Here is a 20,080-nt window from a genome sequence, read left to right on the forward strand (position 1 = left end):
CGTTTCACTAACTTAGATGGAAAATTGAAAGTCGAAGAACATGTATGCAAGACACGTCCAACTCAAATGTCCATGAATGAACACCATCTCCACCTTCTACATAGTGACAAAAATATATACACAAACGAAAAACCCGTCTGTAATTTTATGTTGTGTTACTTAAATTAACAACTAAATTTTTGGTCATTCGTACGTTCACTTTTAGCTCATATAAAATCCCTTGACTAAACCCATACATGGTGACAGGTGAAACGCCTACAAAGATAGGCATCAACACCATGAAAAATATCCATATAGGATGTGTTCCCACCAGTTCAGATGATACAGGCGAGGCGCACTGAAGACACCTGGTGCTTGAAAACAGAATGTCAACCGAATATTTATTCCACTGTGCTTGTGTTACGGCCTGGTTCTGGTCCTGTCGTAAACGTTTCACCATCTCATGCCACACCTTCCAAACGACGTTGAGAAACATACTACTCGACGTCTCGACGCTTGCGCGGAAACCTGGACTACCTGTAAGCAGTTTGCTGTCGCAGTCCTCGTTTCTGAACTTGAGATGCTACCAAGACCATGCAATGATTGCCTAGAAAACTTTTGGGATGGATGTTGTGCTCTGAAACCGACCGGATACGTCAAACATGGACGACCGGCCCGTGGGAAGTCATGAGTGTGGTTTTGCTATAGATCACGTCTCCAAATAGATGACATTGTGATCAGGCAAATTTACGCCATTCCTTACAGCAGCACACTCATGGCACCTCGACGTTGATTTTCACGAAACTGTCACATTGCGTAAGCGTTATGTACGGTTAAACAAGTGTTTTCACAAGCACCTGATAGCTAATCAGAGCACCATACAGGAACATTCGCGTGCAAACTGTGAAGCACGACTAGAAAGTCGAAGAGAACTTTTCATCTTATATAAGTGAATTCAGTATACTATACTCCTATACAAGTAGGAGAACTTCATTTTAAATTATGATAAAATTGGGAGATATATCGGAGTCACTCAATGTTCATATAGTAATAATAACCCAGCTGGAAACAAACACTAACAACTGTGTGATGCAAGATGATTGTCAAATTTTATGGTCTACAGTGATTTATCGACCTTCTTGAAAAACACCCCATGAACGTGCATGGGGCAACTGCTTTGTGCACGTGCATCCCATACGTTGTGTTTTGGGGTGGTAATAAAGAGAAATGGTGGTGCGTTTGTAAGATATCTGTCTTAAGTTTGTTAACGCTTATACTTCCTATCCAAATTGAAAGTACTTTTTTGAAGAGATATATTTCTCTTGAAACACCGTTACTTTTTCCGTTAGATAACATTATACAACACACATGGTCGTTAGCTGATCTCAACTTACAAGGTCGACAGCTCTCATAATCATGACGTTAAGGCCTTGAATGGATTCAACAGAAAAACTTTCTACAATAAACAGTTAACGAAACACCTGTTGAAGGATGCTACAGACGTTTATTTGACATTAGTTGAGTTAATTGATATTTAACAAATTTTTGCGATACATCTTTAACATTTATCGAACTTTTCTCATTACTATTATATTACGTAACTGTGATCATTATATCAATATCAATATCATTTCATGTTTAAGATACCCCTCTTTGAATAACAGATAAACAGGGACGCGTTGTGTTTTTAGCACAAAAGAAACAAATGTTCTTATGCAGTCCTTGGGAAGCTGAGTGCAGTTCACGATAGAGATCCTTTGACGTTATCTGTTCTTTACATAACCATGTAAAGTTACTTGAAACTGCGATGATACTAATTATTTTGAGCTCTTTTTTCAGTTTCATCAATAATAATATTCTGCTTCAACAAATTCCCGCAGATGTCGTTATATAGCGAGGATTTTGGCAACGTTCACATTTGTGACATTGTAGAGGCAGACAATGACATGTTTTATGCAAGACATTACGTCACAATTCGTGATTAGGGATGTTTGCCGATGCATATGATGTTGTAAGGTCTCAGAATAAAACATGAGATACCCCTCACGAGAACAGCGTCTCTGATCTTGACGTCTTTTAACATTCACAGAAAGGGACGTCGAACCGGTTTCATGTGAATAAGCAAAATGAATAGTGTCAATAGACTGAACGTCTTATACTTCATTGTACATGCCACAATTGCACAAGACAGATACTCCATCTTGCCATAATGAAAGTATATTCATCAATTTCTTCTTGATAACATGGTTCTCCCGAGATCTTATTTAATAATCATATCGACAGTAATGTTCGAGTGCCATTGACCCTCTGAATATCAATTCATCATCACTCAATCAGTAATACTCGATATGGCCATATGTTCATTTGTTTGAACACTGAATCGAACACTTTTATTTTCAACTGTTGTACCAGTAAGTCTTCTATCGACATCACGATCGTTTTCTTTTACAAAGATAACGTATGTTGACTTTTTGGGGCGGACCACTTATATGGTCCATCTAAAGAAAATATTGATATGCGTTTTACAAATATGCTTTAGTCTGGGTTCATATTGACACATATGCCTATCATTGTCGCTCGTTACTTTATATCTGTCCTTGGTTAAACAGAACACACTCTAAAGTTTTACTGCTAACATTGTTATTAATTTAGAAGTATATCATTTTCGTCTTGTCTATTCGAGGAAGAATAAAACCCATTTGGACATGGAAACAGATGTAAAATCATCTGTATTTTTTCACCAATTAACGTTTTGTAAGATGGCAGACTAGGTACTCCTCATGACCCTTGTGATAACAATTGTGATATGGAACTGTTTTCAGGTGAAGTGAAATTGGGTTTAACGTCGTGCTTGAGAATATTTCGCTCATATGACGACGTGCATGCATGTGTATGTGTATGTGTATGTGCGGCTGATTGTACTAGCCCAGACTGAAGCTGGTTTTATAGTGCTAGCCCACTGAGATAACATGCCGCAGTGAAGCATGAATAACCCACTCAGACACATTATACTAACTCCGAGCCGACCAGTCCTTGTTGTACCCATTAATGCCGAGCGCTAGGCAGGGACCAACAAGTACCATATTTTAACGTCTTTTGGTATGACGCGGTCGGGGATCGAACCCGCGACCTTCCGCTCTCCGGCGGACGCTCTAACCACTACACCACGGAGGCGGTCCTGTTTTCAGACATACTGGATGTTAGTATTAGCATCATGTGCATGTATTTATACATAACTACTGAAACTGATCAGGTACGTTAATATATCAGTTTTGTTTTAGTAACAATTCATGGGTGTTAACTAATCACTAATTCTCAAAGAATGGTTTGCGAACACCATTTAATCCAGATAACTATGCAGCTTTTCAAATGTTTCTCTCTCCAGTTTCAAGACATGATAAAATACATGTATATAGAGCCCAATAGGAATATTAATGAAAATATTACTTTAATAATGATTTAACAATCCAAATCCTCTCTGCTTTCAAATACAGAATGCAATATAGCACAGCAATAGGTGTTAAGGATCGCCTGAAGGATATTAGTCATGAGAGCCATCGGTCAAACAGGCGCATGTCCATCTAACCACACTGATAGCTCTATACTTTCAGAGATTGTGTTTTCTGATGAAGATAAAAATGCCCTTGTCGCCTCTAGGACTGATCTGTGACTGCATACAATCAGCAGCCACAAGAGACATCGTCGCCTCTGTGTAACCCACATATTACTTTGGCCCCATCTGAATAAGCAGAGGCATCAATCACATGGGATACACGTCCCCTTAGGCTTCTCACAGACTCCGCATCCTTTACAATGCATTGGATACGTGTCCGTTTTAAATTCCTTCAAAGCGGCAATTTTCACTTTACCTCTAGCAGTACAGTAAGCTGTCAGTGCTGGATTGACATCATTATCTCAAGGTTTCGAAACAGATGAATCGACCATCCTTTACAATGGGTTGGTGATTAGTCGATTTTTAGATTCCGACAAAAAGACAATTTTCACTTTACCTCCGGCATTGATAGTAAGCTGTCAGAGCTGAGTCGATATCATTACCTCAAGGTTTCGGAACAGATGAAGCAAGACATTAATGATCCTCTCGGTGACTTGAACGTCAAAGTACCAATCTTCGTTTCTATGCAGGAGGGCTTATGTATTATACCACTTAGGGTTCATCTAGAATATTTAGTGTGAAACCAACGTTGTCCGTTTTGAATCTACATGGGAAATATGCATATCTGCGTATGATATTTAGTTTCTGCAAATTATTTCCACACGACTTTGACTCAAGATGTTCATCACATTATAGTTGCTTAAGCTCACCGGTAGTTGCTTATGCTTAAAATAGTACCGTCATTGTTTGCTAGCACGCAAGTTGGCAAGTTATCGATAATTAATCAGTCGAGCATATGGACATTTTTAGTCTTAGAGAGCGTGTGTGTTGGTGTATTGGTTTGTGATCGTGTGTTGAGGTAAGGGGGATTCTTGGCCTTGAAGCTTTGCTCCCTAAACAGTCACTGGATCCGCTGATCGTGGGTTCGAATCCGAAAATTATTTAGGAACAATTTTCAAATATTTTAGACCAATTACTGACCAAATAGTGAATCCATTTCCCAGTTTTCGTTTACAAACATCAGTCCTATCGAAAAACAGAAAAACAGTAAGAATTGATGAAGTAATATGTTAATCGCGATGAATTTTAGCATGAGATCATGTGATCTACTTAGCGCTCACATAAGTTCTCCGGCTTCAGATTAATTACACACCTTTTGGCTTATGTTACTTATAGACCTTCACAGAGCTCCATTAGGCGTAAAGCCTATATAGTTACAGCTGCTGTGTGCTAATTAGAACTAACTGTGTGTGCTATACGACCAGATACTTTTATCAAAGAATTATTCTGGCGACGTCTACCTAATGACACCATCTCTTTCAACCAACCCGTCAATCAGACGAATAAGTGCACGCGAGACAGTAATGGTGGGATTTATCGAAATGTTTTATACTTGTTGGAATGCATACATACATGCAAGCAAGTAGACAAATAAGTACATGCTAGACAGTAATGGTGTTACTAGACAGTAAATGTTGTATAACTTTTAGCATACATACCTACCTACATACATACATACCTACATACATACATACATACATACATACATACATACATACATACATACATACATACATACATACATACATACATACATACATACATACATACAGACAGACAGACAGACAGACAGACAGACAGACAGACAGACTATACTGATGTACAAAAGAAAGTACACACCTGGTGTTTTGAGACTATTAAAAAACGTAAATATTTCGCTAGCAATGTTCCAATTGGGTACGATATCTATGGTGTTATTGCACAACGTACACAATGTTTGTGACTTGTGAGTCACAATCAAAACACTTTTCTAAATATTACGCTGTTTTTAGGAAAACATTTTACCTAAGCATCAGGTGAGTACTTTCTTTTGTACGTCAGTTTATTTTGGAAGTGATGTTTATCCAACTTTTGGAACCGTACGTCGTCAGAATTTCAGCATGATGCTCACGCAGACAAATTAATCTATGTCCTATTGCTAAGACGTAGGTACTCGGTGATTCATGAGAGATCCTTCTATTTAATCAGTTCTGTTTTAAATGTTCTCCTTCATATGCGTTTAACATAAACAAATGTAAAGGTTAAAACATATCTACAATTTATTCCAAACTATTAAGACGCAATGAAGAAAATCTTGATATCCAAGCTTGTAACTGGACTGTCTATTAGAAAAAAATATTGGAAAACGAGAAAGTGGTACCATGTGCTTGTTGCGTTCAATGAATTTCGAATAATGCTATGGTGGATTCTCACTTTCCTTATACACAGTAGTATAAACTCTTCGTGTCGTTAAGGTTTTACCGTTCTGACATGAGCTGAGAGATTATAATTGCCTTGAGTCTATTTTCTGTCCTTTCGTCCATATTGCATTAAACATGTCTCATCCACAAAATCATAACTACATTTTTCGCACCACCTTTATATACTACAAACAAAAAGTATGGGAACACCCTGAAATTTGATAGTCATATATTTACTTGAGGTCATTTATACTCTAATGTAAATGCAATTTTTTATGTGCTTATTGAGCACTTTAAACGACATGTTGGAACAATCAGTGAAGCAACTGATTCAATATTCGTTGAGTGTGAGTGAAATGAAGCATTGTCAAAAACAGTGAAAAACAAGGGTGCTGAAACACACCAGCACCATGTTTGAGTCAAACGCCCAAACACAACAGCCTAGTGCATGTGGAAGACAGACTTCCCTTGCAGCTTGTGGCAACTGGGCACTGGCATTTGTGAATCGGTTCCGAGGGGCTTGGAGCACAACATATCGGTCATCTGCGCTTGATGTTTTTCTGGGTCTTCCAGAGCGAGGTCTGTCCTGTACTCTACCAGTGGCCTGGAACCTGTCCCTCAGCCTGTGCATGACAGAGGTAGACACCTGAAGACGGCGAGCAACACTTCTTATGGATTCACCATCCTGTAACCATGCAATGGCCCTGCTTCTGTCGTGGGCGCTTAACGGTCTGCGCTATGGCATGGTGAAGAAGTTGTGACGCTTCAATATTGTCTGTAGCTTCTTTTGAAGGAAACGTTGCCACAAGCTGCATGAGGAGTCTGTCTTCCACATGCACTAGGCTGTTGTGTTTGGGCGTTTGAATCAAACATGGTGTTGGTGTGTTTCAGCACCCTTGTTTTTCGCTGTTTTTGACAATGTTTCATTTCAACTCAACGAATATTGAATCAGTTGCTTCACTGATTGTTCCAACGTGTCGTTTAAAGTCACCATTAAGCACAAACAATTGCATTTACCTTAGAATATATATGACCTCACCACCTTCACTTTTATATATTACTGTCAAATTTTAGGGTGTTCCCGTAGTTTTTGTTTGTAGTATATAACTGATTAATTTTAACATGGAATAAAGGGTTCATTTTCGAATAATAGCAAATGACACATCGAGCACTACCTGTTCGAATGTTCCTGGAATTCATAACCTTTCTAAAAGTCTCTCTTTGCTACCTCTTTACGACGATAGTGCAGTGATAACTGAATAATGATGTGAATCACGAAGCCGACCTACCAAAGGCCAGAGAATGCAGCTCTTTCTAAGGGCATTATTTTGTATGTGTTTCACTTAGTCACAATTATCTAAAGTAGGTTCGCTTAAAATAAAATATGTAGAATTAAAAATCTTGATATCATGTCCAAATTTACATTAGAAAACAAGACAAAAACATCTGTAGCTTTCATTCTGCTCTATTTTGACTGTATGGGAAATCTGCATCTGGAATAAAATAAGACCTACATGTATCTTAAAAACTTATTTAAGTGGGCTTTCTTGGGAATTTAGGAAATATAACAGTTACATAGTCTGTTGACAAATTTGCCGATTTTGAATGAATAACACAGATTGCACTGAAAGGAAAAGCAGCAGAGAACATCAAATAGATTGAATCAGATGTTACTGTCTCACATTGGTCATTAACAGGTTTCTCTATTCTTTAATATATTGTAGTTACGTAAATTAATAGATGAAATGTAAAGCAAGAAGGATGATAATACCTGGCGCTTAGTCTTACTTCTGCTCTAGCTATATATTTAATTCCAGCGCTAGCAGGGGCGGTAGAGTAGCCTAGTGGTTAAATCGTTCGCTCGTCAGGCCGAAGACTCGGGTTCGATTCCCCACATGGGTACAATGTGTGAAGCTCATTTCTGGTGTCCCCTGCTGTGATATTATTGGAATATTGCTAAAAGGTCGTAAAACTAAACTCACTCACTCACCCGAGCGCTAACAAAGGAAGGAAGATGTTGAATGAGTTGTCAGAAGGTTCTGAGTTCGAGTCGGCGGAAATTAAAAAAATGTATATTTTCGTTTCGGCGGCCAAATTACAGTCGGTCGAGCGATGAGAAACACAAAAAACAACAAAACATGTTGCCCTAATAGATTAACATCGGCCAAAGATAGAAAGCTGTCATTAATGCCCTTACATGTGGCCTTAATGGATACTTTAACATACGGGGTACAGAGGTGCTGTCCATGCAGAACCGATGACATTTTCTGGTCAAAGGATTTGTATGCAGAATATCAATCTTGATACACCGAATCTTTTTGATCGCATGCAAATTGCCAATAAAATGAGACCTTTTACAACCGGTTCCTGAAGGATAATATAGCATGAGATAATTTGGGTATCTGAAGTCTGTTCTATGAAAACTGAACTTTAAGTTAATGAAGCATATTCCTTTTGACCGTCATTTTTTGGGTGATGTTGATATTATGTGGATTGATTGGTATCATCTATTTAGCGTCTGTCACAGAAAGTACTAATCATAATTGTTTTCTTAATAATATTGTTGTTATAAATGTCGGGATATTTTTCTTGTTTGCCCTTTGGGTAAATACTATGAGTTGGAACAAGAAACAATTGCGTTACCGATTTAACTAATTTGGTTGGGAAGAGGCATCTTCTTTCATCTGTTACGTTCACGGTGGATAAGCAAAGTGGCTTAAACTTTTCCTCGCCACGTCGAGGGATAAGGTTCAATTCCCCACGTTTGGAAAATGTGTAACGTCCTGTTTTGTTGCCCTTATCGATATTGCTTAATATTGCTAAAAGCAATGGTGACCAAGTCGCCTAAGAGATCGCAAATCGCGAACGATTGTGGGTTCGAATCCTTGCTTCTAGATATGTCAGCAGCATACTTGTGCTCTTTTTCCTATCGTGCATCAACCTAAACTCACCCCCTCTACTAGTGAGTGAGTGAGTGAGTTTAGTTTAGTTTTACGCCACACTCAGCAATATTCCAGCTGTGTTATATTCCAGCTATTTAAGTATCCGAGTCTGGACCAGACAATCCAGTGATCAACATCATGAGCATCGATCTAAGCAATCGGGAACCGATGACATGTGTCAGCCAAGTCAGCGAGCCTGACCACTCGATCCCGTTAGTCGCCTCCTACGACAAGCATGGGTTACTGAAGATCAATATTCTAACCCGGATCTTCACCGGTGCCCACTCTATTACAGGAATTACCCTTTCTTGGAACCGTTTAAAAAATACTGTATAATTATTATATAAAGTGATCATTTGTGTCATAAAGAAACATTTACATACATAACATTTTTTTTTAAATCGCCATTGTGACAAAGTGATGCCAATCCGGTATTTAAATCGACGTGCGCGCTTCAAAGCGAAAACGTCTGTAAGAGCGATTTGAGGCAAAAACACAGTGGTGGTTTGCATACATGATTGGTGGAAAAAAGATGTAACAAGACTTAATGTCTCTCTCGAAATTAGCAGGTTTCAGAATTTTTGTTGTTGATATATGAAATTTAAAACAAGTAGATAATAGTTATAATCTAATGAAAGGCTTTTGTGTTTTGCGTTTTGGATCACTAAATTAAGTGTCCCGCAGAGCTGCAGACTAAGTATGTGTGGGCGCCCGAAGCATCATTATGCCTACATAACTCTACACATCAAACTGACTGGCTATGGGGTAGCATTCAGCTTGATTATTTCCAACAGTCAATCCTCCTGGCACGGTGACATTGGAAATGGACATTCTAGTTTCAGGCTCGAGAAAGACAAACAGTCATTGACTTTATTGATGGGATGAATAATACATTGACGATTATACTGGGCGAGGTTTTTAGGCCAGGCCATATTAAGCAATAAAATCCGCCCAGTAACCGGTCTAGAATAATTTGGCTCCTCTAAATAAGTGGACAACTCGAGCTTTTTATTCTATTGATCAGGTGATAGAGACTGCTGCGAGCGTGTTTGATGTATAGGGTGTTTTGAACCAGTCATTCGAAGCACGCAAAAGACGTGCCCAAACTATTGCCCAACAGAAACAGGAAATGTCTTAAACCCCCGTTTCATCGACAACGATAAAGATCAGTCTAAAGTCCAATAGATGAGAGGAATACTCACCTCCATCAATTTGTGCGACTGTTAGAGAAAGACACCACAGGCCAACTGCGGATATTGCAATTGTTATCGTCTGGCTATAACGGCTGTTAATGATCATATGAGAGTCGAGTAGGTCCTCAAATTTCCGACTCCAGTATTTCGAGCCTTGTTGGAGTGAGATATTGTTATTGTAGTAAGCTCTCGTGGATTTATACACGAATTGAACGTGTCATGGGGAATTAATTTAGATCTACCACTAAGTTTATGTTCATTTTTAAAAAAAACCCATAGAAACTTGCCTTTTGCTTACAAGAAGGTTTGAAGATAGCTAATCATGATCATATAAGGATCACTATTTTGCTGGTATACATTTTTTTCATTTCATATTACACATCTGCTAGAAAATCAATTATTTGATATTTGATTGCAAAGTGTGAACTAACGATATGAACTGAGCATTGACAAGACACAACAGTTTATGTACGTTTACTTTAAGAAAAGATACTGATCCAGAAAATTTGGAACCCAAATTGTCGCAGACATTATCAGCGAGCAGTCATCAGAGATGACAGCTTCTACTTCGTAATCACTCCTTCGGCATTTAGAATAATAACTCATGTCAATAAAACGACCGACAACAATCAATATCGAAGACAAGAAATAATTATTTCAAGATCAATGTTATATGTGATAGTTCGATCACTGTTTGGACAATTTGTGAAGTCATAATGTCAAAAGCCAGATGCATTTGAAATTGGTACCATAACAAAACATTGTGTTCACACAAATTACTTAATGGAAAGTTGTTGTGGTTTGTTGTTTAACGCCGCACACAGCCAATTCCAGCTATACTCCGGCCGCGGTCTGTAAATAATCGAGTCTGGACCAGACAATCCAGTGATCAACAGCACGGCATCAATCTACTCAATTAGGATACGATGACATGTGCCAAACACAACAGCGAGCTTGACAACCCGATCACTCTTACGACAGGTTGTTGAATGGTTATTGAAGACCAATTCTTGGCAAATCTTAATGGAAAGAACTGTGGGGAAATGCCTGAAAAAGATGGTGCATATTACCGAAGAGCAAATTTCCGGCAGCATGAACAGTACCGTGAGGAGGCCACACAGTATCATCTAAACGCTGCTTGAACTACATGGCAAATGGAAGAAACGTGAAATCTACGTCTTCTGAATTGGGGAAATTTGCCACTGAGATTCAGGATTGCTCAACAGACCTGAATTTGGCTATAAATCAAAGCTCAGAAGATTTGACAGCATTAGGATAATGGTATGAACTTGAGCAACAAGTACAGACATTGTATCCAGGATTATACTGAACACGCTCAGGCTTTCAGGGTTTGCATCAGTGCAGGGTTTCGGGGTACAGGCTCAGGAGCCTGCGTTAGTAAATAAAGTGCAGTTTCAAACCGTAGAGATGGTCAGGTTATTAATCTGATGATGATGTTAAGATGAGAGAAGCAATGCTGCTGCTGGAGATTTCATTGCTGATTTGGGGCATCTTTTAACCACACGTAGACACTGAAGTAAAAGCAATAATACAGAGAAAAGCTTTGCAATAAGCTAATGAATTGCAGTTTCGGGTGCTCCGGGGCTGTATGCAAACCATGTCCACTTAAAAAACCAGAAGTCATTTCATCACAGTTGCTATATGTAAAGCCAGGATGTAGTTCCTAATTTTGAAAAATTCAAACCAGTCCGACAAGAGATGAACTCACTTGGAATGCATTGTATGTTTTTTTGTATTTCACAATGCTCTCGTTTCTGATGAAACCACACTTTCAGAGTTCCTCTGCAGATCATACATATTTACAACAATTGTTACCACTGATAGCCTTCCGTGTCCTGCAGAAAAAGGTGATATCTCATTATAAAATGAGATGGTAGTGAATTGCCAGTTTCATATATTGTTCCTGTACATGAGCTTTTCTTACCTGAAACATTTGAAAATAATAGATAATAAATAAATAATCACCTCCCTATCCCCCTCCTGTATGTGGAGAAAGTTGTACAGATATTACATAAGATTCAGAACTAAAACGTCACGAACATGAAAAGCATCTGAATCTGGATATTTGCGTGGCAAATACTTTAAAAGTGCTCTTGCATTTCATCTTTCTGGGGAAGATCATGGATCATGTACAAGGACATGAGGCTGGTCATCAAAAACTATAACACTAGGAGAGGGAAATTATTTCAAAACACTTTCACATCAAAATCGTTTGAAACACTTCACCCCACGCCTGTAAGTCATGATCTGTCCATGGGTGATGGGTAGCGTTACCAATGTGATAAACAAATCGGTTTTTCTGCCATCACTATCTGATACATTTGCAAAAATAGACATGGTTGCATTATATATTCAATGACTTGTTCCCCAAAGACATTGTAACATACAATGTACATTGTTCCTAAAGCTACTTTAGTAAATAAAACTAAAACTATTTTACTACAACTTTTAAGACAAAGTGACTATTACCAACCTAAGTTTCCTTACCGTAAATTTCCGATACTCATCTTTCAATGCGAGCATAATTATATAACCCACCATACAAGTTAAACTGAAGGTCAAAAGAAAGTATGTCGAGCTTTTTTTGTTTGAGTATGAAACTTGATCTATCAGTTGTTAAGTATGATTATGTCTTCTCAATTAAATATCATTCATTCCTGCAGCATTGTCAAAAGTAATCGGCAGTGAGACATTTTGTCTAAAATACATTGGTTCAATAACTTGGGTAAGAAATGAATTTATTCTAAAGTTATGTAGAGTTTTCAAATGTATATTTTTGTGACGCTATATTCTATTGACTTGAAACGCAAGGACTTTGAAACGAAAGGGCAGCATTTGGGTATACGTTTGTACAAATTAAAAACTAAGTAAATATATTATTTGAAAAATGGAACTGCATCGGGTCATATAAGTAAAGTACATTTTACTATAATATCTCGAACTTGTAATGAAAAAGACAATATGATCACTCAAATGAGACGTATACTTTCTTTTGCCGTTTAAAGGTTTATATGCACATACACATAAAATGTAAAATGCATTTGTATGATCATATTATCATATTATCTCTGCACTTTCCAAAAAGTGACCGAATAACCCTCTCATGGTAGTTATATACACATGCAAACCACAAATTATGTATACGTGGCAACCTCATGCTAGGATGTGAAAGGGACCAGTAGAGGCAATTACAGAGAAGATATTTCGGTGTTGGTAAACGGAGATGTCGGAGATTAGCGTTAAAGTTCTCTTCTTTCTGTTAACGTACGAAAATTGTACTGTCTAATATATGATCCTGTTTCAGCTATAAATAGTTTCATATCTTTTCAGTTTCTTGTTGATGTGCTTCATAACAAGATGAAAATATCTCGTGAACTTGTGACCTTCTGACCTCGTCGTTTGATCATAGTAAAACAATCGATTCTAATAATTCATCCTGTTATTTGCACATCGTGCCATTTACATCGCTCTCCTTAACTCATGTTCTTTCAGACAGACCACTGAATGATCAATATGTGATATGAAGTTTGATTAACATTTTTATTCAATGCAGTAACCGCACTACATTCAAGGGTATATGTATACAGAACATCAATACATGTTTTCAGTTAATAATATTTCAGTATGTATTTTGTACTTTATAAGTTACAGTCTAATATGCCCAGACCACTGCACAATTTAACTGGAGAATAACAAATTACTTTCCGTTTATTGTTACCGCTGTTCAATCAACCGGTGTCCTGCGGCATCAAGCAATATAATGATACAATCTTCGCGTTTGTTATTCGTGGGTAATGTATCCCCTCAAGGTAACCATTTTATGGCAGATAAAAAATAATCAGATTGATACGGTTTGAATTATTGTTCATGAAAAATTCGTTTTGAATTGTTTTTCATCGGAAATCTCCTAAAAAGTGTATACTTTCTAATTATTATCAATAAAGTTCGCAAAGTTCGCAATGTCTTGGTGTAACAATGCTGGGTAAGATATTTGGTATTGATTGTAAGATTTTGATTACATTAATATTTCGTAGTGATCAAAAAGCACCCACGCCTGTGTGATATCAGTAATACCTTTCGTACTTGCTGCAGGCTCAATCCTAAAGAATGCACGGATTGGTTAACTTTTTCAACGTTTTGTGGCAGACATGACGGGGACACTTGAGGTCAAAATGATGTCCAGTGCAATGTTTCGGTGACGGTATTGTCTAATTGTTGTAAAACGCCCCACACAGCAATAATCCAGCTTTATGACGGCATTATGTTAATACAGACAAGCACCGTTGTGTCGACTGATGGACTGACTGAGTTTGGTTTTACGCCGCTTTTAGCAATATTACAGCAACATCACGGCGGGGGACACCAGAAATGGGCTTCACACATTGTACCCATGTGGGGATTCGAACCCGGGTCTTCGGCGTGACGAGCCAACGCTCTAACCACTAGGCTACTAAATAGTTCGTGTTATCCGAGGTTCGTCACAACCAAAATTGATTAGTAAAGAAAGCATACATTCCTTCGAGACAACCGCAAGATCGACACATCAAAGTGCGACACATCGGTGTTAGGCTGTCGAAACAGTCCAGTGGTTCACATCATGAGCATCGTTCTACCCAAATATGACACAATCACACGCACCAACAAGGTCAAACAGCCTGACAACCCGATCCCGAAAGTCGCCTCTTGCGACAAGCATGGCGTGTGTTAAATGTCCGTATTATCATTTTCTCAGTCAATATCAATATTTCCATGCATCATATGAGATCTAATTCTGCAACTAACGTTTTCATCTCATTCTTTTCAGTTCTCTCCCTTGTTGCCAGTGTGCTGACCTTGACCTTAATCGCCTACGACAGATTCTTTGGAATTGTTTTCGCAATGAAGGCGCATATGTCAGAAAGGAAAGCTAAAACCTCCATAATAGTTGTATGGTTGTGTTCCGTGATAGTTGGATCTCCTTTGCTGTTTTTCCGAATTTTAAATAGACGTCAATGGAAGGACCATTTAGAACTGTGGTGTGACGATGACTGGCCAGTGGCACACATACTGGATCCAGTCACGAATACAACACGAGTTGAAATGCCCTGGCGAACTGCTTATTACACAGGTGTCTCTGTAGTATTGTTCTTTATGCCAATGTTGGTCATGTCCATAGCCTACTCAGTCATCATCTGGACACTCAAAACACAAACAGCACCTGGGGAAAACGTGCCACGTAACAACTCGGGCCAGAACAGAGCGAGAAAGAAGGTATGAGGCATATACAGCGAAACCCTGTTATTCCGGAAACCCTGCTTACCGGGCGATTATTTCATAACGTTTTTATAAGTACGTGCAGATGATTGACGAATGATCAATAATCAAGGATATGTCGCTGGAAATGGTTTGTCCGAAATAACGGGTGTTCGTTGTATCGCTGTTATTAGCAGGAAAAAATATGTTTGAGAAGATATATGTTTACATGTTTTCAGAAACATCTAGAGCTACGTCATATGTATTAATTTTGATGAGATTATAAACTTTATACTGTACTGTCAGTTCTCAAATATTCATAATAGTATCATCAGTTGATGCCTTCTTATGAACCAGAAATTGCATAAATACATGTAGTTGGAAAGACTTGTCTTCTTGGATATATATATATCTCGATTATGAAGTGATAGCATGTCATCCAGCAATTTGTGAGCGACCTGACAAAAGCACTTAATCCATAGTGTCCGCCTATAGATCATCCATATTGAAATCAATACTCTACCAAGGAAGGTGTTTTGGCTCGCTGAAAATTAATTTCTTGCTTTTAGCAATAACCTCAGTGCAGACTACTGTATCGTGTGGAATATTCTATTTGCCAGCCAGCGCCCGGTTCTCATTAGACGGTAAAGCAAATGTGAGCTAATTTAATTTCTCTTCCGGAGACTAGGAAACCCTAAGCACTACATATTCTTCTTCCTACTCAGCATCTTGCCTCCACGTGATCGATGGCGTATGGTAAGCGTATTTCGAAGACCCGTTTTGGATAAACAATACCATATACATGTCTCCCCTTCCCCCTTTTTAAACTAATGAACGTCGTTTATAACTGTATTTGTGTCAGCCTTAGTCTGCTAGCAAGATTCTTTGTACAGCTTTACAATTATACATTGGTGTTAGTCGAGGAACCAGTCGTTTAAAGTTGTTTTCATAAGCAAGAAATGAATGATTATGATTAGAGGTTATTGGACACTAACCACAACACGGGTTGAATAAAATTGTTGGTATCAAATAATCAGACGTACTCAAACGTCGATGCTAGCTTTTCCTCTCTTTCTTTTCTTAGACATAAACGTTTCGGAATTCTGACATCAGGAGTACATTGCGTACAGAAAGAAAGATACATTTCAAATTTGAAAAGAAAATATGCCCATTGTCAAAGTCGGTATGCTATACGTTTCTTTACCCTTTTCATGTTTTCAAATGATCTAGAAAAAAATGAGTCTTGATAAAAGACCCCTGTCATGCTAATGGTCATGTTGACATATCAGATTAATAAAAAACATCTCGTCCATTCAATTGTTTAAACATGGGCACAATGTGTTAAGCCCATTTCTGGTGTCCCCCGCCGTGATATTGCTGGAATATTGCTAAAAGCGGCGTAAAACTTAACTCAGTCAGTCAGTCAGGCAATTGTTTAAATGATCAAAGTCTAATGTGCATTCTTATGAATACACCAGGCAAGTTCTTAACGGTTTCAAGGACCCGTGGAGATCCGCTCTTTATCAAACCATTCTTATCGTAAAGGCGACAAACGTGATCGGTTGGTCTTGACTCGCTCATGACTTGACACATGTCATCGTATCCCAGTTGGGTAGAACGATTCTCAAAATGTCAATCAATGGATTGCCTGGTCCATTATTTACAGACCGCCTTCGTATAGCTGGAACATTGTTGAGTGCGGCGTTAAACAGCAAAAATTCAAAACAAAGAATTAAGCGTTACCTAATTGAGTAAATTGTTGCTGATCCTGTTGGCCAAAAGGTTACCCTTCTGGAACATTGACACTAATTTAGTATGTTGTGGAGATGATCTTCATCTTTATACTCAGTATGTTCTTCATGTACGTGATTGGAAGACTTCATTATGGTACTCAATTAATTGTTTTACCAGTAACCGTCACGCTGATACGCTACTAAATACGAAGCTTAAGGTGCCCAAATAAGACGCAATGCTAACTCTGCGTAAGTGGTATTCGTTTTAAAGAACAAATAAACTTTGTTTTTTGTACTCTTTTAACCATTACATATGAAAGATATGTGGTTAGTCTTACGCGGAACACCAAATTCATTCTTAAAAAAACTTATGGTTACTTATGATTAAAAGTTGTCAAAAAGTCGCCTGTTTCACTCTCGCCCGCCAACGAAACCACAGACAGGTTACGTAACACTGTTGCCAGAGCACTGCAGTGACGTCTTATGAGGAAGGATTTTCAGTTAGTTGTATATAAAATGTGTAGCAAGCTCCTCATTTTGATGATTTCTCGACATCAACGAAGACATGCCGAATCGTTGCATGGTCGTCAATTGCTCCTAGTGTTCGGGCGATGCACAGATTTCCACAGCACCCCGCAGTTGGTTCTAAATGGGTTATGTTTGTGAGTGCGAAGCGAGCGTTGTGGAAGCCTGGAACGATATCTTGCTTGTGTTCAGATCGCTTCACGGAAGTTAAAGAATCAAAACTAATTACTAGTTGTAGTAAAATATGTATATGATTGATGACCAGAAACATTTTCCATGACACAACTTGTAACATAACGATTTCTTCCTCGGAAGCGAGGTTGTGGTCCAAGTGACAATAATATTGTAAGTAGTATTATTATATTGACACCCACCTCTCTTCCACGAGAGAAATTGTTATGTTATAAGCTATGTCATGCAAAATCCTATTGGCCATCAATCAAATACATATTTTACTACCAATAGAAAGTAGTTTTGATTTTTTTAACTCGGTGAAAACAAACCTAAATAGCATTTATCCTCAGACTGGCGGATGTTCCCGAGAGGGCGTCGCCATTTTGGAAAATCGTGAAGTTGCGGGCTAAAGTCTGTTAGAATTAATGAGATTCAATGGTTTGTTTTCATCAAGTTAGAAAAATCAAAACTACTTTCTACTCGTAGTTAAATATATATTTGAATCATGACCAAAAGGATTTTGCATGACACAACGTATAACATAATGATTTCTTCCACGGAAGCGAGGTAGGGGTCGAAGTGACAATACTGCGCGATAGATTCCTGCTACATTCCCCGTGGTTAACGTCCACTCACCAGTATGTAGATACTAGTCAATGTACGTTTTATATTTTGTCTTATAATCTAATTAGTGTATTATCATACTTGTATGCGTTTTAAAACTTAATAAAATGCAGGCGATCTGCTGATACTTATAGTGAATTTATAACAGGACTGTAATATCTAGACATTCTATAGTTTGCCAGTGTGAATCATAATTCGCACACACGCCCTAGTGTATGTTGTCTGTCTCATTACACTTCACGGCGAAAACAGTCATTCTGTTGAATGCTACGACAAATGAATAAAAACAAAATGCAAATATTAAAATTAAAACAGATTAAAGTTACAGGAACAATGTCAGGCTATTACCTTGTTCGAGGAATGTATCCATCAATATCCACAAAAACGAGTGATATGCCATTCATCTGCAGCTGTTCCAAGTTATGTGTCTTTTAACAGTCAAATATACGAAAAAGTGATATGTCGTTTCAGGTATTTCACATTGGTGTATAGTCTCATTGGTCACCCAAGATAGCACACCTGGCAACTAATTGCATCATGCCCGCCATTCTTTAAAAAAAGTAATTTAGTTAGCCAATAATGAGCAATCAATCAATGTACTGGCGGTTAATCCTTTGAAAGAAGGATGTTGTTTTTACACAGACACAGACACGACAGAGTGTATTCAGTATAGATTAGTAAATCTACATACATAAACACTACCTTTTGACAAATCCGCTGTGCAAGATAAAAGTAATTAATCAATCAGCGTGTTATCGGTTAATCCTTTGATCGATGTTTATAATGTTGGGTATTTACTCCAGACACAAGAAATGCCAAATGGGAACCACTAATTATACCTGTTATAAATTCATTAACTGAATCAACTGAATGATGACAAATAACATGTGTAGGTTTATACCACCTAACACGGGTTACAACAAGGGAGTATTAATTGCTGTATTGCATGCAATTTTAATTTCATGTGAAAACTTATGGGCCGACACTGTTTTGAGAATACGAACAGAACTTCATTGTTGCATAAGAAATACATATAAGCATTTACTGTGTGCTAATACTGTATGTACCTGTTTACCTAAGTAAATTTTCAGATTCTTTTAGCAATGGCAAAGTAGGGTTGTTTAGTTTACAGATTCAAATAAATCATATGTCAAGTTTTAATATAATACGTAATAGACGTCATATTTTTACATGAACTGCTTAAATATCGAGGTAAAAAAACCACAGAAATGGGATCACTTTGGATCAGTCATATACCGTCCAGGCATTAGAAAACCTGAAAAATCCCACACTGTTTGATACTTTATTACAATCAGACAAGAACTACCGGGGATATTTTCAAATAACTGCATCTGATAGGCATCCACCCTTCTTAATGTCGCACTGTTTAGGTTGAAGAAATTAACCGTAATCGAAGCTGATCATCGTTTTAACTATCACTAGCGTCTGGCTCGAACAAATATGCCTAGCGACACCAAGCGATTTAGACAGAATCGTCTATGAAAACAAGTTGTAACTCGGAAACTAGGCAAAGCATGAGACAAAATTAAATCACAGTAGATTGTGAGAACATATAGCTTTCATTTTTCATCACGATTTCAGGTTTATACAAACCTGTAAACAAGATACTTTACCCCCTGAAATGTACATGAATTCTGCATCGGCCCTCATATCTATTCCTCATATGATGTCACAGAGACGCGCCACTCTGATTGGTTGAAATTTCGTTCGCGGGTGAAAATTGTGCACTGTTGTCAAAAAGGTCGATTTAAGTCAATTAAAGATCGAAATGAGTAGTTTTAAT

At 38.0% G+C, this 20,080-nt stretch overlaps 1 protein-coding gene across 1 annotated transcript in view; it reads left to right on the plus strand.

The window, feature by feature from the left end:
• Window positions 1-20,080, plus strand: part of LOC124257960 (substance-P receptor-like) — a 56,323-nt gene that overhangs the window by 21,880 nt on the left and 14,363 nt on the right. The window contains exon 2 of the mRNA XM_046692033.1: window positions 14,793-15,238. Coding sequence (XP_046547989.1) covers window positions 14,793-15,238 — 446 coding nt within the window. The remainder of the gene's footprint in view (window positions 1-14,792; window positions 15,239-20,080) is intronic.

The sequence above is a fragment of the Haliotis rubra genome, unplaced genomic scaffold (assembly GCF_003918875.1).
Source record: "Haliotis rubra isolate DU_JTF1 unplaced genomic scaffold, ASM391887v1 Scf679, whole genome shotgun sequence".
Classification (NCBI taxonomy): Eukaryota; Metazoa; Mollusca; class Gastropoda; order Lepetellida; family Haliotidae; genus Haliotis; species Haliotis rubra.